General features: G+C 40.3%; 1 protein-coding gene across 6 annotated transcripts in view; it reads left to right on the forward strand.

The window, feature by feature from the left end:
- The window catches only part of AP3B1 (adaptor related protein complex 3 subunit beta 1), a 227,657-nt gene extending 212,752 nt beyond the window's left edge, over positions 1-14,905 (forward strand). For 2 of the 6 annotated variants that reach the window (XR_011425714.1, XM_001918342.6), the window contains 2 exons: positions 3,075-3,213; positions 14,183-14,905. Coding sequence is in view for 3 of the 6 variants with exons in the window: in XM_001918342.6 (XP_001918377.2) it covers positions 3,075-3,213; positions 14,183-14,336 (293 nt within the window). In the remaining 3 variants the exon portion in view is untranslated. Of the gene's footprint in view, positions 1-3,074; positions 3,214-4,363; positions 5,797-14,182 lie in introns of those variants that run through there. The other 4 variants (XR_011425716.1, XM_070234647.1, XR_011425715.1 and 1 more) reach the window with 2 other exon arrangements.
- Positions 14,906-24,221: the final 9,316 nt, after the last annotated feature.

Consider the following 24,221-nt stretch of genomic DNA (forward strand, 5'->3'; position numbering starts at 1 on the left):
GTGTGTCGTGACATGCTAAGCTTTAACCTATTTTTCTACTTTAAATAAAATGAATTTACATACTTAAAATCTCATTTTACAGGGCATATATTTTAAGACTCAAGAAATGCATTAAATGTATTAATTAGGATTTTACTGAAAAAAATTATAAATGAAAACCAGGAGTATGGTTCTGTTTTTATACTAGAGATGTGCATAATTTAAGAATGTGTACCATAATAAATAAGAATGCTTCTAACAGATTGTAAGTAGGAGGTTGCTATTTTTTAAAACGACAGTTTTATTTCTAATATATAGCCTGATCTATTGCTTTTTCTCACTTGCATGTAGAGTTCCATGGCTAAAGATGCATGTGATAAGGTTGGTAGCAAAGTGCTAAACGAAAGACTGGCTATCCTGTACATGGATGTTATCTGTAGGATTCATGTTACGAACCTTAACCAGCAGCCTGATTTTTTTGTTGCTACGGGTTTGGAGCCTTGCAAAGTTAATGATCTAGCTGTGGGATGATTTCAGTACTATAAATAACGTGAGATCTCTCTTTTACTTAAAAAAATTTAATTTGGTTTCTTCAGGCAGTTTTAATTATAAGAGACCTAAGCCAATTGCTTATTCCAAACTGTCTCCTCTTAGTCATTTTCTTCTTATGAACTAAATTGGAAATCTAAAACTTGGAAAAAGTTTTTTTAATTTTATTTTCTTATGTTATTTGGTTTACATTTTAGCAGTTAATTACAGCTGATTAACCTAAGTTAAGTACTGTCCACTGCCTCACCAAAAGTTAGATAAATTCTAATGAAGCAGCAAATTCTATAGTCTGACAGTTTCTAAATATTTTCCCGGTAACCTTTCCTTCATTATGTATGAGCAAGCTAGACAGTGTTTAAAGTCTGTTTTTATAGGAGAAACTTTTAATGATCCCTTGGCTTATTTTTCTTTCTCGTTAATTTGAGAATACCTGATATATTTTCATTTGGAAAAATCTCTGGTTTAAGAAACCTAGGATGTTTACTTAATTTTATTATGATTTATGCATCCACCTTATGGGTTCCTGGCTAGCAAGACGCTAATTCTTTAAATGGTCAGACATTTACTATTTTCTGGCCCTTAACTACCACAAGCAATCATATTTGATGCCCCTTAATTAGAGCACCTTTTTTTCTTCCCAGGTTCTTTTCCACCTCAGCAATCGAGACAATACATTTGCTTACCAGGCTGCTCTCCTAAGTGTTCTTTTGCATGTAAATTAATCTTGATTCAGTTTACACTGTCATGCTGAGTGGTACAAATTGCCTATAACAATAAAACAGCATGAGTTAAAAATAAAGGGGGGTGGGCAGGCAGATTGAATGTGTGCCTTACTTGATAGGATGTTACTTTGCTTTATGCCAATACATTAGCTGACGATAATGAATCTTCTGTTCTGAAAAGCATGGTTTAGTTGATTTTTTTAATTTTACTTCAATGGAGCAGTACCTTGTCTTTTATAGACCAAGTTAGACAAACCATTAATGACAAGAGTGTTAAGGTTAAATATGAAGCAATGCATTCACTTCTCTGAGTGCTATCCATCTTTCCATTTACAGGAGCTTGACAAAAGTACTGGCTTCGTACAACATTTCCTTTAATTACATGCTGCGGGAAACAGGCTTTTAACATAAACATAGTTGCATTCATTTATTCAGCACTTGCTCTTCAATAGAGCTTAATGGAGAAGGTTTAAATCCTAAATGAGTACACACATCTCTCAGCAGTGTTATGTCAGCAGCCACCGTGCTTTACTTAAAAGCAGTGTTTGACTGCTTGTGTCGTTTTTAAAGCTTCTGCCTAATATTGAAGTTGAGCAGTCTAAGACAGAACGTAGCATCCCCGAGTTTGAGGGTGGTTAGTAAAAAGCGCTCTTTGTTAAAAGCTAGATAAGCCTTTTTACAGGGTTGGGCTTTAGTGTCTGCATGTTGCTAATCATAGGGGTTTTTTAAAATTTTGGTTGCATTTGCAGTAAATAACGAAATTAAATGTATACTTCTGAAGGTGCAGGGCCTTTTGAAAACATAAAATCAAATTTTATACCATTTTAATACATTTTGTAAACTATTGTGCACATATCAAATGTCTCAGAAAATTGTCGTTTTTAGTGCATACTGTTAGGTGTCAGTGACTTGTATCACAGATCCAGAGAGATGGCATAAATGATAATTATTTTGGGTTCTTTTTAACCCAGGTACTAAATTTCAATATTTGTTCCAAGTGTTTGGTATATTACTGAATTTGTTCTCTGAACATTTTTATGTGAGATTCTGATATTAATACATGTCATGTATTAACTCTATGATTTTTCTTCATGATTTTGCTTCACTTAATTTCTTAAATATTATTTGAAGTGTCTCTGGAATTTAAGCTTTTCCATTCACGTTTTTTTCCTTCATTTTCAAATCTTTTGCTTCAGAAATTTCAGTTTATGTTTTTTGTCAGTAGCTGTAGCTCCGTTCACGAGACAGCTGTTGTCACTCAGTGTAGTTTAGATGCCTGCACGTTTCTTAGGGCCGTGCAACTGTTGAGTGACTCTCAGTCATTGCTAGGATGACTTTGATCCGTCATACTGAGGCCATTCCTCAGGTAATGCTGCTGGTTGTTCCCGAATCACTTTGATTTTTTCTCAGGCAGCACTTGGCAAGAGAAATCTTTGAATGGAAAGGCGAGGAAAAACAAAATTCTTAAAAAGTAAAATCTTAATAGTTTATATAGCCCGGATTAATTGAAGATATTTTAAAGGGACCGAAACTGAAATTTTGTCTTTGTGATTTTACGTTTTTGTCCTATAGTGTTTAAAATCAGATTTATGGAGTGACGTTTGACTGCATTTTTACACATTTTCCTACACAATGAGGATTTTAAAACATTTTTGAAACGGTTGCAGTTCATTTTATGATAATTATCTTGTAAATTACATTCTTGAAGTGGTATTTCTTTTCTTGAAAAAAGTTTTTAAATTTTGGCTGTGAGCTTAAAATTGCTTTAATGTGATTTTCATAAAGAATTAGTAAAAAGGAGCCTTCTTTGGTTTGCTCTGACAGGAATGCTGACAGGAATGAATGAAACTTCTGCCACCATCATCACTGCACCACAGAACTTCCCCCCCTCCGTGATCCTTCAGAAGGTTATAAATGTGGCCAACGCAGGGGTGGTCCCTTCTGGCCAAGATAATATACACAGGTAGGTTTGCGAGCACACGAGGTGGTGATAGCTTGTACACATGTATAATATACGTATAGAAATATAGTTTGCGAATTATAGTTTTCCTTGAAAATAATAACCCCTAAGCGTATGTATGCCCCTCCCCTTTTTTCTGATGGTCCATTTGATTGGTTTGGGTTAAGGCCCTCTTCCCTATTTCATACAATCTTTAGCACGCTGGTATGGACTTTCCCGAAAGATACAGATAGTATACTCACATTTTATAATAGCTTGGTGATTTGTAAAGGTATCTTTTGTGACATACGGTTGAGAATTATCTTATTTCACTGGATTCAGTGGATTTCCGGGAAGAACCGTTTTATAAAGCAGTGGAGTTGGGCTTTTTTACTTGAAAGGGGGGAAGTGGGGCTACCTAAGGCAGCTTCCAGTAATAAGCAGCTGCTAGACAACCAACCTGAGGCCAGACGCAGCTTCTGTTTCTCAGACCAAGAGTATCTTCACCACCAAGCATCTGAAGCGTGAGATCCGAGTCATTTGTCCTTAAAGGTAGCAGCAAATGTGATTGATATGTTTGCCCTCTTTGTAGTCTTAGCAATGCCAGTGGCTTGAAACGAAAGTAAAGATAAAAATAATTACCCCTTCAACAAACATGCTGTTGTTACTTAGTCCTCTGTGAGCTTAAGGGAATTGACTGCAAACCATCTTTAATTTCTCTGCCATTCCACTGCCAGTGGCCTACTTCTGTCATTATATAGAGAGAGAAAATAAATTTAAAATCAAAGGGAATGCCTTCAGACCTTAGAAAAAAATTTTTGAATTGACAGAGGCGGAGAGAGGCCTCCTATAAAGAGTGCTGCGGGCGATCTGGGTTTTAGACTCAGCTCTGCCATCGTTAGGCTTGGTCATCTTGGGCAAGTTATGCATTCTTATGGGCTTTAAGTTCCTCATCTGTTTGGAAACGGGTGGCAGGAAAAGAAGGGCGACTGAAATGAAAACATGTGTTATCTATGGAAGAATGTTGGCCTTGACGTCAGAAGAGCTGCGTTGGAGTCTTGATCTGCCATTATCTGTAGTTGCCTGACTTCGTCTACTAGTCGTGACATAATGAAAACTGCACGTACCAGTCAAAAAACAAATTTATCTTGTGCTTTTTTTTTTTTTTTTTGAGGAAGGTCCTCAAGTAAGTCGCTCGAGAGGCCTGATGCTTCCGTTTCTTGACTGATGACAAGCCCTGTCCGTCTCACACAGGGTGGTCATAGAATAAGAAGGCGAATATAAAGTCGTCATACTGGTACCACCAGGCACATGCAACTTGTCTACAGTTAATGTTCACTAGGGGAAATGAACAGAAACCTTTGCAGTGAAAATATTTTGGTTCTGAGTTTTCTGTTTTAATTGTTTTCTGCTTTAAATACTTTTCACTTTGCTGGGTTATTTTCTCTAACAGAAGTTTTTGTGTTTTATTTATGGGTCCTTTGAATCATTGAAGTTACTGAACACCAAAATATCATACATCAACTGTCATTTTTGTCTTATGCAGTATGAAATTTTACCTGACAGGTCTAGTGGCCAGCAATACTTTATTGTTTTAATATGTTCTCTTGTAATGTACAAAAAGACAGACGTTAACCATTGTTTATGTTGGAACTTTAATTTAGTGTTTCTTTGGTTTTGTATGAGGGTTTTTAACTTTCCTGAAAGCAATGGGAGGTTTCCAGATTTTTGTTTCTTAGAAGCAAAAAGCCACCATTGGCTTCTCAAAGTCAAATAATATGACAGCTATCTTCGTATTGGGAAATAAACTAAGAAAGCCACTTAGTACAGTTGTGTAATTCTTATTAAAGCATAGTTTGCCTGTAGCTTGTCTCGGTGGTTTGGCCTGTTCAGATGATTACATTATAGTCAATTCTCAGTTATCCATGCTAATGCAGGGGAGACATACAACTGAGAACATTTATCTTTGGCGTTGGAATTCAGAGATGGCACTGAAACATACTGTTCATGGTCCCCATACACATCCGCAGTGTCCTGACGCTTGTCTAGTCCAGCCCCATCAGCGGGGGCGTGGTGTTTGGCTCTGTAACTGGGGGAGGGCCCAGTTACCACAGAGTCAAGAGAGAATAAAGTGCCTCTGAGTGATTAAGAAGAGCTGTGCCATCCTAACTTGCCTCTCAAGTCTCCTCGTACTTACTGAAATGCTTTTCGTCTGCTTTTATAAAGTATGGCTGTGATAATGTTCTCAATTTTGGAAAGCTTGCAGATAATAAATGGAATTATTTGTATTCTTCATACAGAAATTGATAGAAATTATCCTGCATGTGTAACGTTTTTTGCCATTCTTTTATTCTCAGTAACAATTAAAACAAAACAAACAATTGTTAATAAAATCTGTACCAATGCCTTTTTAAATTTCATTTGAAGTGAAATCGCAATTACTGGTTACATCATAATAACAGAAATTAATAGTGCATCGCTTTATTGAATTATATTAATGTTTTAACTGTAGCGCTCAGTATTCTATTACCCTGTGGGATTAGTGAGTTTATATATCGAAGCTTATATATTGTTTACTTGTTAATAAAGAAATTGAAGTCCCTATGAGATTTTTGAATGACTCCTTTATTCTTCTGTGATGGTTACTTTTTTTATATGAAGAGTAGGACCAAAGCCATTCTTTTATTTATTAACGGCATTTGGTTTAAGATCACTTTTAAAAACAACTATGACAAGCATTTTGACTGTTAGCTTGTTAAGATAGTAAAATTAAAATCTAAAATTTAAGATATTAAAATGAAAAATTGTCTGGTTTCGGAATATTCCTACGACTCTTCAAAATTTGAATAATTTTTACATTAAATACCAAGTAAAAAAATACTTGACACAAGAATTAGCTAACACAAAGTGAATCTTTATTAATATGCAGAAATATGTAATAGTAGACAGTAGAAATTTTAATTGAATACATAATAGAAAATGGTTCCTAAATGGCAACAGAAAATGGCCTCCATTAAGAAAAAGTCAATTAAAGGAGCACAAGTTTTATAGAATTCACTTCAAAAACCAGGAGCATTTCCTCTGTAGTTAACCACTGTTCATAAAAGATCAATGAAGAAAGCACATCTACTGTTAGATTCTATGACATGTAGTTTTGATTTTTGAAATGAGTGGTAGTAATCAGAAAGCCCACCAGTATTCTGTGGAAAGAGCTGACTTCGTCTTCCTTTCTGTGGGGCTTCCTTGCTGATTGAGAAGGCAGCTCTTTGAGGACAAAACCACCATTGAGATCCACAGAGTTGTGGTGATTGTACTAGTCTGCTGTTTTCCAAATTACAGTTACCACTTGGTAAAGGGTAATACAGAAATAGAATCAAAAAGATTATCAAAAAGCATCTATTAGGGGCCGGCCCCATGGCCGAGTGGTTAAGTTCACATGCTCCACTGCGGCAGCCCAGGGTTTCACCGGTTCGGATCCTGGGCGCAGATGTGGCACTGCTCTTCAGGCCACGTTGAGGCGGCATCCCATGCCACAACTAGAAGGACCTGCAGCTAAGATGTACAGCTATGTACCAGGGGAGATTTGGGGAGATAAAACAGGGGGAAAAAAAAGCATCTATGGAATACGCAGCTGAGTATCTTCATGTCCTGTGTTAGATATTCATGTTAAAATAGATATACTGTGCATTGTAAAAGTCTTAAAGCGTATTAAAGACAGTGCTAATAAACTACTACGTAAATAAAGTGTGTACCCAGGGCAGAATGAAGCACAGTCAACCAGTGTATGAATGGACTGCGCAGGGGAAAGGGCGGGATTTCGTGTGTTTTGTGGGGAGGAGGTTCGAGAGACTAACAGTGGGAATTCTAGATTCATCCAGGGCAGGAAAAATTTCTTGTACTCCTCTGAGAAAGGAATTGAGTAGGGTTTATGCGGGAGCTGCATGTTCAGCAACATGGAAACTGAAGTGCCCTGGCATCGCTTGTCCTCTGGTAAAGGTGGTGAGGGGCCAGTGCCCAAAGAACAGAAAGCTGAGTCTGCAGCTCCGACATCCCTAAGGTTTTTCTATACAGAAGAATCAGGTGGGAATTTGTGTAAAACTCAGATTCCTGGGACCCACATCCCAAAACTCAGATTCGGTACCTCTGGGACAGGGCCGAGGAACTGCGTTTGAGCCAGTACCCCGAATGGCTACGAGGCAGATGTTCCACGGTCCACAGTGTGAGGCTGCCCTGAAGCATCAAGAATTAGTGGTAGCCACGTCGCACGTCTTAGAACATATTTTCCCTGCGTTTATATATTTCCTTTTCACAGATTGGTTAGTCATCAGGGGATACCGATAGACAAGATGTTTGGTTTAGTTTGCTCTTCTGTCTATGCCAGTTGCTCCAGCAGGAGAGTATGTTGTCAATTATGGGAGTGTCTTACAGGACTGTCCATGAAGCAGTCTCAGACCATCAGTAAAAGTTCGTCTTTCTGCAGTCTCAACCATTTCAAATTTTAACCCAGTTTCGGGAATTCTGACATTTATATACAGTAGTGTTGTTAAAAAGAGTTGTCACGCTGCCTACTCATTTTGTCCTTTCATGAACAACAAATTGACCCTGTAGGGGAAAATGTGATATTTGAGTGAAAACAGAAAGCCTTGCCTCTGCCATGATTTTGTTTTGGTTCTTAGCTTATTCAGTAAGCCCGTAGAACAGCTCTGATTATTAACTTGTATTCAGTACTTATATTTCTTTTTCCCCCGGTATATCTTAAATTGTGGTTTGGATTTTGTTTACCCTGTCACTTTTTTAATTTTCAGGTTTTAAACATATACAGCTTGTGAATAATTACAATCTTAGTAGAATCAATGTTTCACAGTTGTCACTTAGGTCCTTAACTGTTAGGAAAGTCTGGTGCTGTGAATGGAACGGTGTATCCCTGGCAATCTGGCAGTCAACTTTTTAATTTATCAGCACATTTAAAGACAGTTTATTTGTTTTAGGTTTAAATAAAAATCTTTTTATTTAATTAAAATACATGTAAAGAACAACTTGTTTCATTTCTAGGCCTTAAACTCATCCAGTGAATCATTGTTATCATATACATGTATAATAGTTATTAATAGGGGAAACACTGGCCTATGCTAAAATATCTCTGTTGTGGGACTCCTTCATTCAGTATTTTCTGAAGGCCTTTGTGGCAGATTTTGTCAGTGCTGGAGTGACACACATGAATGGCACAGTCACTTCTTGTGGGATCTGTAATATTTCCCTTTCCTCTGTTCTTAGGTTGAGTTTTTGTTTTTGTTTGTTAGTTGCTTGCTTTCTTCTACCCTGGAAACTGGGATATTTAAATACCGAGTAATTTTGAAGGACTATAATGGAAAACAGTACCATTTGATGTCTGGGTACCCTAATATTATAATTCCTGATACTGTAATCACCCTACTTCATCTGTCATGAAACAAAGTTTGTATAAACAATTGTTAATATAAAGATAGCAGGCTTCAGTCTTTTCTACAATATGACAAATTTTGAATGTCAAACGGGACCAGAGGTGTGTGGCACCTGTTTAGTACGCAGGGTTCTTTCTCAGGCTGGTGGCTGTCCACTAGAGGACAGCACTGCTTTTTGATCGGGCTGCTGCTACGGGCTCTGTGAGCAGCATTTCACTGAAAAACAAACGTGGACGTCAGTTAATTTGTACACAGACAGCGTATTTGGATATTTCAGAAATAACCAAACTGCACAGCTGATTTTTGCTTTAAAACATTCTTAAGTTTTATTTAATTCCACCATTTGTGGGGTCATATGCTACGATGCAGCAGGTTTACTAATAGGAATATATAACTGATTTCATGTAAAAATGAGAGAAACGTATTCCTGATGATTTTCCTTCTGGGGTGACAATTTTGTAAGGAATCAAAGAGAATGGGGTGAGAATTTCTTTGTCTTACTATTTGGTTTTCTCTTCTTAAAGCCCCGGCCTGTCTCACCCCCACCAAACAGACACACCAGAAATGCTCGGGCACAACTGGAATGTCGCGTGTCTTCTTTGAGAAAGTGCGCTCAGATTTTTTAGATTTCCTGTATAAAGAAAGAGAATGTGTCGTTAACCCCGTAGTGTGGGGAATCACTTTGTATACCATCTCTAAAGATTAGAATAGAAAACAGAGAGTCCTAAATAATGATGGTAGCTTATTTTTTGTTTTAACTCTTCTCATCAGAATGTTGAAGGAAAATAGTGTAGTATTGCTGGCTGATTTAAAAAATAATAATAGGGAAAAATGCACTACTTTGGATAAATTCTCTAAACTTAATCACATGTAAATTTTTTCTCAATATTCATTTAATAGTGTAATGGGCTTAACCTAAAAATACAATTTTAGCATCAACAAAATAGGATTTTTTACAACTTGCAAATTCTCAGCTTGTTAAAAGTGTTCTACTATATTAACTCAATGTAATAAGGATTTATCATTTTAAATCCTTTGGAAAATAATGCTCCAAATCATCCAGCTTTGGTATTTGATGTTCAGAGGCTTATTCAAACCAGTATTTCTTACATAAAATCATTGTGCGACTTCATTACACATTTGTCAACTTTGGACTAATTATTTTTATACAGCCAGGGCAGGGCACTGCATCTTGTGAGCGTCTTTCTTACTAATAGGATTCTGTCTGCTTCAGCAGGCAGTAATTGAAGGCTTCATGTACAGAGTAGGAAAAAAAAAGTTTTAACCTGAGTGGGCCATTGTCACAGCCTCTGGTAACCAGTAGAACAGAAAACACGAGAAAATTGAACTCAGAATAGAAAAATCAGAAACCAGGAAGACTATCCAAGAGAAGAAAAAGCATGTCTTAGAGCTGTTGCATTAAGTGTAGCAAATATGATTCTGTGTAAAAAATTTTATCCTTGTGAATACCCTGGAGATGGATGCAGCCCTCAGATAAATACTTTTAATTCATATTGTCCTATTAACATTTCAGTTGTTAAAGCAATTGAGTTGTAGGATTTCTTTTCTAACAAAGAGCATTTATGGTCCATAGCCAATTTCTCAAAAATCTAAAAAAAGTATGGTTTAAGTGCATAAGGGAGTAAGTCTATGTATTATAGATAATATATTTGTTCAAATTTCTTGTCGTTATTTGACCTTTTTTCATAATTCTGTCAATAGTTAAGACAAATTAACCTTTTAAGAAGAGTGGTACATACTTTCACTCAGGTTTGGCAACTAGCTTATTTTGGCTTTTTCTTTCATCTTAAGACTCCTTATAGGCTTCAAAGGTAAATGTCAGTTGCTAGAGATAATAGACAAAAAGACATTTAATAAGGTGAAATACAGATATATCCAAACAGTTTTACCTTCTCAGTTGGTGATTACAAACAGCAAGTGCTTGGTGGTAGAATGAAAATGAAAAATTATGAAAAATACCTAGATGGTATCCTTTTAATACCATGGAGCCCGTCGTACATAGGCAATGCATCTTTAACTGTCATCGCTTATTTGTCCTCATTTGTGGTGTTGCTGGTGTTCGAGGTTGGTTGGTCTCCCAGTAGTCCCCTCCCTGTGTTACAGCTCCATTCAAGAAGGTTTTGCATTTTTCACTGCTGGTGTTTCTTTTGAGGGAGTAGCGGATGTTTAAAATATTTTACATCTTTAAAGGCAGAAATTAAAAATATGTTATGACAAAGCATCATGCAAGATGCTTTGAATTACAGAATACTACAAATTTATCTGTTGACTGATAAAAAAACAAGTATTATGAGTGTGTGTTTGCTTATGTTAAGAGGATGCATGTGCTCTAGAATCAGAATGCTTGTGTTCACATTCCTGCTCAACCATTCAGTAGCTGTGTGTCCCTGAGCACATCCCTCAGCTTCCCTGGGCCTCCGTTTCCTCTTCTGTAAAATGATGTGCCTCATAGCATCAGATGAAGTAAGGCAAATGAAGTACTGCGTACCCGCTACACCGCGGGCTTAATAAATAGTAGCTGCTGTTATCATGATGATGATCAGAAACTTCACGTGCCTTCTGAAAGAATTTTGTCACGTGTGAGTTTAGTTTGAGGCCAAAGTACAGAGGTTCTGATGTCGGCCATTGTATTTTGTATGTAAGCATTTGACCCAAGCTGTCTTTCTAATCCGTGTTTCTTCCATCCAAAAGCTAGCTATTTGTTGTTTATTCTATTTGTTGTTTATTAACTAGTGCTCTTTTCATAACTGTCTTTTAAATGTATATGAAAGCATAGCCTGTTTGGGAGTTAAATGATTAATAAGTTTTGGGGGATGGCTTTTGCTTTCCATGGACCAAAACAAACCAATTGTAATCATGCTGTGTTCCAATTAAATACATCCTTTTTGAACTGTGAAATGAGAATGTCAGAACATCTGATCTTCTGGTCTTCTGCATTAAAACATTGCTTCCACCATTTCTGCCCGTAGAACACAGAGACCTCGTTAAAAGGCAGTAGCTTTCACACCAGCTCGCAGATTTTACTGCAAGGACGATTGGCTTAGCATGTTTCCACTGCAGTGTAAGCTAATGGCTCTCTTCTTTCATGGTCCTGTTCTTTACAGTACTGAGAATTCTGCAGTAATAGGATTTCAAAACCATGTCCAAGACACTCATTTTAATCTCTGTAAACATATTGACATTCGTGTCTGCTGAGTTTGTATTATTGTAACATCAACTCTAAGTTTTTAATGGAAAGGAGATAAAATGTGCCTTGGGGCTGTGCATCCCTGAAATTCAAACGGCAGCGCTTTTGTGTTCCAATCCAGACATAGTCTCCTTCTCTGTGGTCCCAAGGCACAAACGTTAAGTAAATCAAGGGACTAGTAAAACTATTGTTCACATCATTTCACCCAGTCAGAAATGGGCTTCACTGTCGAGATATTTGCTGAGTGAAGATTTGGTGATGACCAAATCTGTGGGGAAAGTTGCATAAATGAGTGGGACAGTAGAGCCCCTGGTATCATTTGGTGACGTGGTTTAACAGGATTCTCCTGTGACGCAAAAGAACCTCAAAAATTCAGACAAAAGAAATGCATAAACCCGTAAGGGGCGATGGAAACGAGGGCTCCTTGGGGCTGGTCATCTCTGGGTCCTCTCAGAGATGCACTTGAGGCCCCCGTTCCTAGGCTCCTGTGTGGACATCTGACGAGCAGATGGATGTGTATGTTAAGAGCTTTATGAAACCTCCTTGAAGCCTTGGTGTGATTTCTGTTCATAAACTAGTTACTTACATTGCTTCTCTCAGTAGAAAAACTGCTCTGTCGGATTCCTCACCAGTCCCGAGCCTGTTTGGAGAGAGGAGCTTTCACGTTTGTAGACAGCACACAAATGCCCTGGAAGGTTCTAACATATTTCACCAACACCCCATTAGCCAACATTTTCACACACAACTTAAAAGTGTCGATAATATTTTTAATTTAGTAAAATTAGCCTATTTGTTTTGCTTTTGATGCATTACTCTAATTATTATTGGAAAACAGATTTTCATGATTCTGTTTAGGCCAAAAATGGCTTGTTAGGTTTAAAAAAAAAAAAGGGAATCTAGTGTGTTACGAGATCTTGATGTCATTTAAAAAAAAAATCAAAAAAGAAATTACTTTTCATTTAAAGAGAATCTGCTTCCTGCTTAAGTGGCTAATATTTTAATTAAGTTGGGAGTGAAGTTTTTCTGAGTGTCTCCTGATAAACTCCCTCTTTTATGTTGATGGTAATTAAACAGGTCCCTGAGGACGCCGGGGGTTCTGTGCAAGGCCCATGCTAATTGTCAGACAGGAGACACTGACCAGTTGGTTTGCTCTTGAACAGTTCGCGGCGTGCTGTCAGCACGGCAGTTTTATTTTTATGTATTGTGAGCCGTTGTCAGGGCTAACTGGGTGCCATTGTGGCTGAAGATGTCGCGCAAATTGAGGCAGATGGCTCAGATTCAGACACGTGTCGTACAGAAAGGGGAAAGGGGATTGGCCCTGCAAAGTGGGGTCACAGCAGGTCACAGACCTGCTCTACACTTGTTAGTGTTTTCAAAAGCTCATGTGCAGCAACTTTGTCTTTCTCCAGTCATCCCTGTAATGAAACCGCCCCCCCGCCCAAATGTGTGGAACATGCCCCATGTGGAAAGTGGAGGCCTAGGACGGTCCCGTCCCCTTCTTTCGCGTCTCGGGGCTCCACGGTGCATGCAGAATGAATTAGCCGGAGTGGCAGAAGCGCATTGTGCCTCCAACGGCTTCTCAGTCAATTGCAGTGCTTAAAAGGCTAGTTTTGCTTTTAATTCCATGTAATTAGTAGGTTCTTCATGTCTTGGAATTTAATAATGGAGCCTTAGACTTCAAGTTTCCTCTATTATATTCTAAAGCAAAAAGAAAGAGCTCATGTTCTGAACATTGAAAAAATACAAAAAGAGGGAATGTGGTGTTGCACTTGGCTGTCACGTGGTTTTGTTACATGTCATCATCATTAGAGATTGAATTTGAATATTTTAACATGCATGAATTCATTGAAACTTAGGAGTTTTATAATGTACATAAAATTGTCTAACTTTTTGCATAATCATTTTCAGATATGAGGATTTAAAATTTCAAGCTCTTTGAGAAAGGTACCTTTTCTTAACATGTTTTAAAAATAAAAATATAGTAGTTATCTTAAATGGCCCTATGCATGGTGAAATGTTAAATATCAAATGAATGAATGATTTCCAAATATATAGTCATGGAGAATTATTCACATGCATCTACTGTTCAGACTAAGTAAAATAGACTTCCTTTTCCTGTTCTGTTCTAAAGAGGCACTGAAACAACCTACTTGTGGTAAGCAGGGTGCCGGGCAATTTATTCACTTTTCAGAAGAATGCTTGGCTTTGGGTTTTTGGCAGTAGGGAACCTGTAATAAATTATTGAGAAAAAAAGAGTTATTTTAAATGTATTTGAATTGATGCCATCTCCTTTTTTCCTCCTCATGATAAAAGGTCCCTCTCTTTTTTTTTTTTCTTCTTCCAGGTTTGCAGCTAAAACTGTGCACAGTGGGTCATTGATGCTGGTCACAGTGGAACTGAAGGAGGGCTCTACAGCACAGCTTATCATAAACACGGAGAAAACTGTGATTGGTTCTGTTCTGCTGCGGGAGCTGAAGCCTGTCCTGTCCCAGGGGTAACCTGCTTGCATCTGGACTTCGGGATCTGGCACACAGCAAAAGTGCCTGGCGTCCTCTGCCGCTGCCTTTCATTTATAATAATAGCCCTTCCATCTGGCAGTGGGGAAGAACACGCTCTTGACATTCTTGTCTCCAGCTTTAGAATGCTAGTGTGTATCTATCATGTATGCACTCCTTTCCCCCTTTTCGCTTTGCTAACCAAAGAACATATATTTTACTGTCAGTTATCTCAAATCTTGACTCCATGTGGCATTTTCTCTGTCCTGCTACCCCTTCCAGCCTTGTTGTCTTCCTTCCCTTTTTTAACAATGATGGACACAAATTGGACATTTAAAGTTCACTGGAAATCATCTTCCCTCCCACAGTAAGCAAAAATTCGCCTAGAAATAGTCTAAATGGCCTCTCTGCTCGGTATGAGAAATGGGATAGTGGGCTTTTTAGAATTAAATGCAAAAACAAGATCTCTGCACAATTTTGTTCTTTGAATTTCCTGGTATTATAATTGGTTATTGACAACTCATCATGAAATCATCTCTGAAGAATAAGATCAATAAACTAGCATATGAATAGCCTTTGTCTTTGCATTTTTAATGAGGAACTGTTTATGATCCTGAAGTTCCTATTCTGAGGTTTCCTTAAAGTAAGTATTTTGAGTGGTATATTCTGCAAAGAAGCAGTGGGGTTTAGTTAGTGAAAGAAAAACTGTTTTCAAACCAGGTAGATTTTCTAAGTGTGGTATAGAGTAGTTAACTCTAAGAAAAAGATTGGTATATTTAATAACAACAACAAAAATTTTCATGTTGCAAAATAAAACATCTGTTTGTGCAAACATCTGCAGTAGAGATCTGATTACAAGACCTATTAAATCTGCTGAATAAATTCTTTGAAGCTCATTGTTCCTCTGCAGATCGTGATGCCTGACGTTGATGGACTGAAATGCCTTTGAAAATTAGGATAAACTGAATTGTAGAAATTTTAAAAACTAGTTACATGATCAACATATTAGCACTTATCACTGGAGTGTTTATTTTATTTACTAACTTAGGCAAGTTTCTGTTTTTAGTAAGATTATTCTATAATTAAAAAACTCCCTTTCTAAGACTTTTATACCTTTTTAAAACCAGTTGAGGGGCCAGCATGGTGGCACAGTGGTTAGGTTTGCACGTTCCACTTCGGTGGCCCAGGGCTCACAGGTTTGGACCCCCGGCCAGACCTACACACCGCTCATCAAACCATGCTGTGGAAGGCGTCCCGTATGCAAAAGAGAGAAAGACTCGCACAGAGGTTAGCTCAGGGACCATCTTCCTCAAGCAAAAAGAGGAAGATTGGCAACAGATATTAGCTCAGGGCCACTCTTCCTCACAAAAAACAAACAGCAGTTGAAATTTGACTTACCTTTCTGATACGAGATAATAGGCTTTGAGATATGCTAGTCCGTTCCCTTCGTGTACAGCCACATAATGATTTTTAAAAAGTAAAAGGGAAGAGAATATACACTGATTGAAACACTGTAGAACACATAAAAAGGGTGAAAAAACAATGAAACATTCTTGGAACATACATATTGGGAGGAACAAAACAGACTCTGGAGAAACTACTTAAATTTTCAAGCTTATGAGCTGGAGAGAGCAAACGAGACTTAAATTTTCCTGCTTCTGGGATCCAGCACTTAGTCTGGGTGGAGAGAAGTCGCGCTGCAGAAGGTGCGTGGTCCGCCCTGCTTGCCCTTGCCTCGTGTGCTGTGAGGGTACGCCCAGAAGCGCCCCTGTGGTTACAGCCCATTGGCATTTCCATTGTTAACCCTCGTTCTCAGGGCTTCATAATTTTGGGGTTTTAAGTCAACAACTTTTTGAAACGTCATAAAGAATTTGACAGGCTAAATATCTGTTTTCCAAAAAATATATTTATACTTCGTGTCATCAAAGCAGAGAGAAAAATGCATGTTGTGTTGTAGAGAAGTTTTCATTTTCCTTAAATTAGGGCATTCATCATTGAAAATAGGCATATGGATGTTGGTTTTTTTGTTGTGGTTTTTTTTTTTTTTTGAGGAAGATTAGCCCTGAGCTAACATCTGCTGCCAATCCTCCTCTTTTTCTGTGGAAGACTGGCCCTGAGCTAACATCCGTGCCCATCTTCCTCTACTTTGTATGTGGGACACCTGCCCACAGCATGGCTTGACAAGCAGTGCATAGGTCCACACCGAGGGTCTGAACCAGCAAACCCCGGGCTGCCAAAGCAGAACGTGCCAACTTAACCACTGCACCACCTGGCTGGCCCCCATATGTATGTTTTTTCCAACTAAGGAAATTTCATTAGCACTTTGCTTTGAATAAATTAATATTTTTGACTGCTAACTTGTAGATTTAAAATCTATTAAATCAATATAATGTAGTATGCTAACAGTTGAAACCATTTTAACATCAATAGCTTAATATCATTAAAATATTTTTCACATAAGTAAAATTAGAAAAATGACCAAAATCCCAAGTTTAAGATTTAGGTTTCTTTTTTCTTCCTGTCTTTCGTATGGTGATTCCGAGTTCGTTCCTCCTATTTCCTTTAACTTTGTCGTAGTCCGTGATTATCTTTAAATTGTTCCATTGAGTCGAGTTAGTCAATGTTGGATTCTTAATTCTAGCTATATTTTTTCATTTTAATGTCCACTTAATGGGACATTTTATATACACCAATCTTGAAGAATGGCTCTCACAGTATATTTCAGACTGAGCCTCATTTTTGGTATCACAATACATTTGCTTTATTTGTTATAAGAAAAGGAGAGTGTTTTAATTCTGAAGAGACTGTAACAGTGAAGTTTTCAAATTAAAATACTGGATACTTGCCCTTCCCAATAACTATTTGCAAACATTTGAGTAACTTTATAGCAGCTTATGAACAGTTTGCCCTTGTAACCTCTGTTTCTGTTGTTCAGAATTTAGATGTTATATTAGAGAATCCAGAATGATGAATAACCTAAAGAGAAGTTTAAAAAAAAGTTGGAGCAGCTACAGGAAAACCTGAGCTCGCTCACCTTCCTTATTCCCCCTCGGTAATCTCTCTGACCTTATAGGGAACTTTGTTTAAAGGGGGGTAAATCCTATTTCACATAATGGGAGGGGGAGAAAAGCCCTGTCATCACACAAAAGTAGCACAGGCCTCCTCCTCCCTTTCTGTGTAAGAGCTGCATCCGCTGGAACCTGAAGGACTGCGGGAGCCATTGCAGAGAGCCGGTGAGTGGACGATGCGCTCCACACGCCCGAGAACCCTACCATCCAGTGGGCAATAAACGAAGAAATGGCAGTGTGCGCTTTGCTGAGTCAGCGAGCCCTGGTTTGTGCACAAAGTTTGCTTCTGCACTAGGATGGGCATGCCTCCCCCACCCCCGCTCACTTCAGGCACCAGGTCAGGCAGCTTTAAAGACTCAGCCCCCGGAGACTTGCTGAACCAACTCGTCACCTCCACTTCCTCTCTCACAGGTGACCTAACCAGACGGCCAGCCCCTGGGTGCACGCTTCTTTCGTTCTTCCATCACTGGAGGTCGGCTAATTGAAAGACAATGACTTTCTGACCACGTACTTGCTTATATTTTTGAATCTTTCTCCTTCCCTCCTGCCTTCCAACTCGACCAGCTACCTCAGGAAAAGTTTCATGATCACTTTCACTCTCTTCTTGAGGTTTTAGAGGAAAAACAGAAAGAGAATCAAGTTTATGATAGTGTTATAGTCTTATATGTATGGAAATGTGACTAATTGAAAAATATGCCCTTGGATGAACCAGAAGGTTCTTTTCTGAATCCTCACAGTCTCCATCTCCTTTTTATGGAACTTCCTGAGAAACAGCATTCAGTGGAGCTAAATGAATGTTTTACTCTTTTCCTATTTTGATAACGTTGCTTCTTTTTTTCCTACCACTTTTCAACTGTGTAATGAAGTAAGCAGAATTTTAAGAGGCCACCTAGTGAGTTAACCACCATGTATAGTTGTTTTTTGAGTACAAACGTTTTACATTCCACACGATCACTTGACCAACAGGCTTGGGACAAAGCTGTTTGAAAGCTGAAATGGTTTCTGGGGAACATGGTGAAGCAGTTGGGTGATTAATTGTCAGATGGCACCCGTAAGAGCTCTTGGGATCGGGGCAGAAGTCATCGCTGGGCTAGAGAGGTCTGAGAAGGCCTGCCTGAGGCAGTGAAGCTAGCGAGGTCTTAGGAGCGGGGTGGCATGTAGAAGAGAAAAGAGTTTCCAGGAGTGGGAGAAGGGGAATGTATCGTTCTCAACTGCGGCTGTATCTTAGAATGTTTCTAAACACCTTTATGCGGAAAGCAGCATTGCCCACACACCACAAAGGGATGCGGCCCCTTCCCTCCTTGCCCTCATTTCTCCTCTTTGCCCTCTCACACAGGCGCTCTCCTGATGCCATGCCCCACGCCTCCACCTCCATGGCCTGTGGTAGTTTAGGGGAGAAACGCATGGCCGAGGTAGCACAGATGGGGCCGTGCTGCTCTTGTCCACAGTGTATCGGCAGGAAAAGGAGGTCAGGGACCATTGAACTAGAGATCCTGGGAAATGGGCTTCGTGGGTTTTACTCTCGGGCTCGTAAGCCAATTTTAGGTATTTTCTTGGGAATTTTAGTTATTTCCTGTGCCATTGCAGGTCCTACAATGAGTCTTTTTGGACTTAAACTCAAAGTAGCTAAAGAATGTGAAATTCTATTGGTGTCTATTTACTGGTTAAGTGATTGTGAGTTGAAGCTATGCCAAAATTCCTAATCTTCTCCCCTCATGTTTGTCTTTCTCTGGAGCCAGTTTTATGTATATAGTTACTTGTACATGTAGTTCCCAGCTGGTTCAGTAAATAGTCATGCGTTGCTTAATGACAAGGATACGCTCTGAGAAATGCGTCGGTAGGCAATTTTATCATCGTGTGAACACCACAGAGTGTACTTACACACACCTAGATGGTACAGCCTACCAGACACCTAGGGACCACCGTCATATATGCGGTCCATCATTGACTGAAACATCGTTATGCAGCGTGTGACTGTGTGTACACTGAAGACCCCAAACCTAGAACTCAAATGTGGAATTGTTACAGTGGACTCAAACCTGACTTTAATGACACGCCAAGACGTTGGTTTCTCATTTGCAACCTTGAGTGCCAGAGACACCAAAGATCAGGCTTAAATGTAGAAGAATCTTTATTCTGAGATCTAGAGATGTTTAGAAAACCTAACCAGTAGATAATTCTGCCAGTGGGCTCATTCATGTCAGCCTTTGAAGACTGCAGATGCTGCATGGGCCTGGAGAGAACAGGGAAGCTTCACCTTGTCCATGCTTCTCAGTAACTGACCTGGGAGGGAGGGGGAAGGGTTGCCGAGGGGACAGTGTTAGAATATGGGAGGGAAAGAGATGAGCTCTCTCCAACTGTAGCCCAAGCAAGATCCTGTTGTTTTTCCCCCTAGAAAAGCATCTTTTTCCCACCCCATGTAAGAACCAACTTTTTCAAATCAATGTGATGAGTGCAGGTTCTTGATTGTGAGGTCAACCATCTCCACAGATGACAGCAAGGAATTGTTGAGACCAGGGCCTACAAAAAGAGAAATGTTACGTTCTGCCTTTGCAAAGTAGTTCAGAGAGGCCGTATGAAGGTGGGGCCCTCAGCCTGAATGTAAGCCCCCCGTTTCTGATGAGTTCATTGTTGGGTGCTTGTTCCCTTTTGTCATTAAACTGTGTGAAAAGTTCTGAGTGCCGGCAAAGGATAAGGCGTGAACTGAAAGCTGCTGCCACGGGGGGCTGATGCAGAAGTTTGGGGGAACCAAGTATCCCCCCCGCTTACGGTTTGACTTTTGAGCCTGAAAAAATGAAGTTACCACGAAACGGCCTCTTTGTGTCGTCCCACAGAAATCGCCATCACCCAAGGGCACTCTCTCCGTGACCCCAGAGCCTCCGTTAGCTTGGGCCTCATCGGGACCACAGGGCCTAAATAAAAATATTTTGTAAACAAAGTTGTGGGCGCTCAGTTTTCTAATTGAAAGTAATTATGATTTCTGTGCTGTGGTGTAATTACCTAAAAAAAATGTTATTTGATGATTAAGATTCTGGAGTGAATTGTGTTCTTGGGGCTCTCGCACCGTCCTCCATCGGGGACTTGCTTTCAGCGGTGTGCAGCTGCTGGAGTTGATTTACAGTGCTGCGGCTGTGGCTGGTCATAAATAAATCCTCTTATATAGTTGTTATGAACACCTGTTAGATCATCTGTCAGCAAAGCGCTGTCCACATTTATCATGGTGCTGCAGTTATTCCACCTCAATCCATTTCCAACTGACTCAGCCTCCATCGCCGATTACTATTACCACACCATAATCACTCGTTCCCACTCCATGTTACAACTTGCAGATAAAAGATTTCACTACTTGGCCAAATTTCATAAATAAAGGAGCAGTTCAGTGCAGTAAAAGTTTATTTTTGTCGTCATTTGTCACCCCATTATTCTATAAATCAAATGGAATAGCGCTATTGCCAGCTCAGGCGTTGCTGTCAGCCTTAGGCATGGAAATGGTCCGTTTCTTCCTTTGAGATGAGATGACTTGTCTTTCAGACTTAACTGGCTTATGGCTTTGTTTCACCCATTTTATTTTATTACCCCTCCAGAAAAATCCTTGGGGAACAGAAAGACTCAAGTTGTGAAATGGAAACAGCAAACACAGCCTAGCGTGCTTCCTAGCTCGGTGATGCATTCCCCTGTCCAGCCAGTGGGAACTTGACCACTGCCCCACTCACACACTGACCCCTCGGCTGGGGCTGCTTTTCATAAACTTCTAAGGGGGTTATAGTTTCTATTGTGGAAAGCCCATTAAAATGTGGAGTTACAGATATTGAAATGCCTGATGTATGTCCCGAGAGATCCTCTCGATTTGACAGGCTTTATGCAAAGACAAGACGGACTAGTTTCCTTTCTAAAATGCATTTTAATGGCTCTGAGGCTTTGAAAGGGAGTAGTTGCCCCCAGAGAGTGTCCTACCCCTGGACGTTTATCGGCCACGCAGCTCTGGAGGAAGAGTCAAGATTTATTAGCAAGTTGTGAACTCTGTCTCGGGTGCAAGTCTGAGAAAGGCAATGTCCCTTGGTTAAAGGAAGAGGACGGCAAAAGCTGAAGGGACGGGGTAATAGAAAAGGGTTTATAGTTGATATTATACTTCAGAGTTGGTTCTAATTCAACTTCCATTCTTCATAGTCATTATGTAGCTCATAAATTCAATAAAGTGTTTTACTGTTACTATAAAAATGACAGGAGGGGGGTTTTATGTTGTAAGTTTCGTTAGTTGCTCTTCCTGTTTTATGTTGAAGTTCTCAGGCCATTATGTCATTAAACTCCTTGGAGTCTGAAGGGCTCAGGCCTCTCCGATCCATGCCTTTTGCACACTTGGCCATGTCACCCCAGGCTGAGCCAGGCCACAAGACGCTTAGCGCCAACTGGCAGTGGTGCCAGCAGGGCAGGGCTCCTTGCATCTATTATTTCATGAGAAGTGGCGGCAATCTGTAAAGATGGGTAGTGATGAGTGGAACAGTCGAGGGGGCCGGGCAGCTTTGGGCTGACGACTCAGGGTTCTAAAAACTCCAAAGAAGAGTCCTTTCTGTCAGGCGGAGGGGTACTTGCGGGATGGGATGTAAGTAGCTCAAGGCTCTGTAGACCCAGGAACTGTTCTCTGCATCAAGGTTGGGCTTGGCACCGGGCTCTGCTAACTTGTTAACCTTTGCATAGCCCCAAGTCCTTGATAAAGTTCTGAGCAAATTTAGAGTTGGAATCTCACTGGGGTTCTTTGAAAGGAAACACCACTCTTTGGGCTGTTTTCTTTGATTCCGGAAGAAGCAAAGGGCATTTCTACTCTAGGAAACTTTGCTTTCTCCAGATGTTTGTTTTGAACAGAATATCCACATGGAAACAGCAACTACTAATTCTCCGGCCAGAGTATATCAAGGCCTTAATCTAAAGCCGCCCATCCATCCAGCTGTCTGGCATTTGCTATTATAGGGCACCAACAGAGAAATGAGGCTGTGGCTTTATCGCTGCACCCTGGGTGACAACTTGATTTTCTGCTTTCACCGCAGGCAGCGGCAGCCCAACATGATGGGGCTGTTAATTTGTGCATTTCATGGTGTCTGTCAGGGGGGCTGGGAGAGGAGGGTTTCAGGGGGAAGGGAATGGAGCATGTCCCAGCCGCGGAAGCACCTGTCTGCATTGACGGCACAGAGCACTTCTTATTAGCGTGCAGGTCTCTAAATGCAGCCCGGGGATGACAGCCTGGCATCCCAGCACCCACACACTGTGACAGGCGCCGGCAGCCGGTCCCATTGTTTGCCCTTGATGAGCATGTCATTAATGGAAATGGAAGAAAGTGAGGGCCACATCAGTATTCAAATAGCCTCTATTCTCTCTGCCATTCACCCGGCTGGCTCAGCCTGCTGCACATTTCCTTCTGCTAGCTCCTCTCAGACTTTTTTTTTTTTTAACAGATTTATCCCCATTGCTTACAAATCCTTGCCATGTTGTTCCTGGTTTCTTCCAATCCTGTGTTTACACCCACCTCTTTAGGCTGGATTTAGCTAGATCAAAAGAGATTTGGGTTCTTGTGTATTGCAAAGGTCTAATTAGCACGTGCATGCTGTTTGCAGCCAAGGAAATTCACGCTGCCACTCCTGGAACCTATTTCCTGTGCCTCCTAAATCCTGCATCTCCTCTGGGGAGATGGTAGCTGCTCTGGCCACCACTCCGAAATATCTGATCGAGCTGAGTAGCACTGAATGTAGAGAATCTGATTTCTCCCGGAAGGGCTGGCATGGGAAACAACACTTCCCGTTCTCAAGCTTAGTAAGCTAGAGAGAAGTTAAGCGAAGTGCCCAGTAGTCCTCTCTGGTTGGAAAGAACTGTGTATCGCACATGATTATTTACAGCCAAGCAGAGAGTGTCTGGATCCTAAATACATGTTTCCGTCCCTCAGACCCTGTGTTGGTCTGTTTGCTTAATAATGTAATTAGTGCTCAGAGGGAGAATATTGACGCTGCTGCCAGCAGTCATTGCTCTTCCGTGCGTTTCTAACCTGTTCCTGTGGCCCACTTGGCTTCCGCGTTGCCTGGTTTGGTGGCTTCAGCTGTGCACATGCACATCTTCCTCCTCCTGCTCCCTCCTCCGAGCCCCCTCTCCTGATAGAAACCCAGCTCCACATCCCCCCACACACTGTCTCATCCTACACTTGCAAGCTTCACATCCTACACGTTCAGATGGAGTGTTCCTAGATGAAGGCAGCAATGAAGGACCACCCCTAATTTCTGTCTGACCTTTTAGCAAGGAAAGGCCAGAAGAACTGCTTGCTGTGCATTTCCCTAGCAATGTCCCTTATCTGGTATTAATCTCTCCATGACGAGGGCCTGACTCCCTCAGACACCACCCGTCTTCTAATACAGTCTGCTGGAGGCTGAAAATAGTGCAAACACCACTGTTGAGTGCCTGCAAATGGAACTCAGGGCTAGGACTCAGCGATGCAGCCTTCTCCCCTTACCCCATCCAGAGATGAGTAAAGCAGTTGCTACTTTACTAAGATATTTGCTCCCCAACACAGAAACCATTGGAGAGACAGAGCCATGTCTTTATATCCCAATAGCGCCATCTCCTACTAGGGGCGCCATGTTGTTCTGGCTCAGAGTGGACTCCCATGGAATTGTTCTATCTGTGGTATCACAGCTCCTTTACGGATCTGGGGGATCTGAGAACAGATTTTCTCAGGTGTTTATCTGACAACCTGCAAAATCCCGCAACCCTTCTCCAGTAGAAGCCAAGAGGGGTGATATGATTTAAAAAGCCAAGTCGTAAATTGGGCTTTCTCCTCTCA

Source organism: Equus caballus, chromosome 14, assembly GCF_041296265.1.
Source record: "Equus caballus isolate H_3958 breed thoroughbred chromosome 14, TB-T2T, whole genome shotgun sequence".
NCBI classification, from domain to species: Eukaryota; Metazoa; Chordata; class Mammalia; order Perissodactyla; family Equidae; genus Equus; species Equus caballus.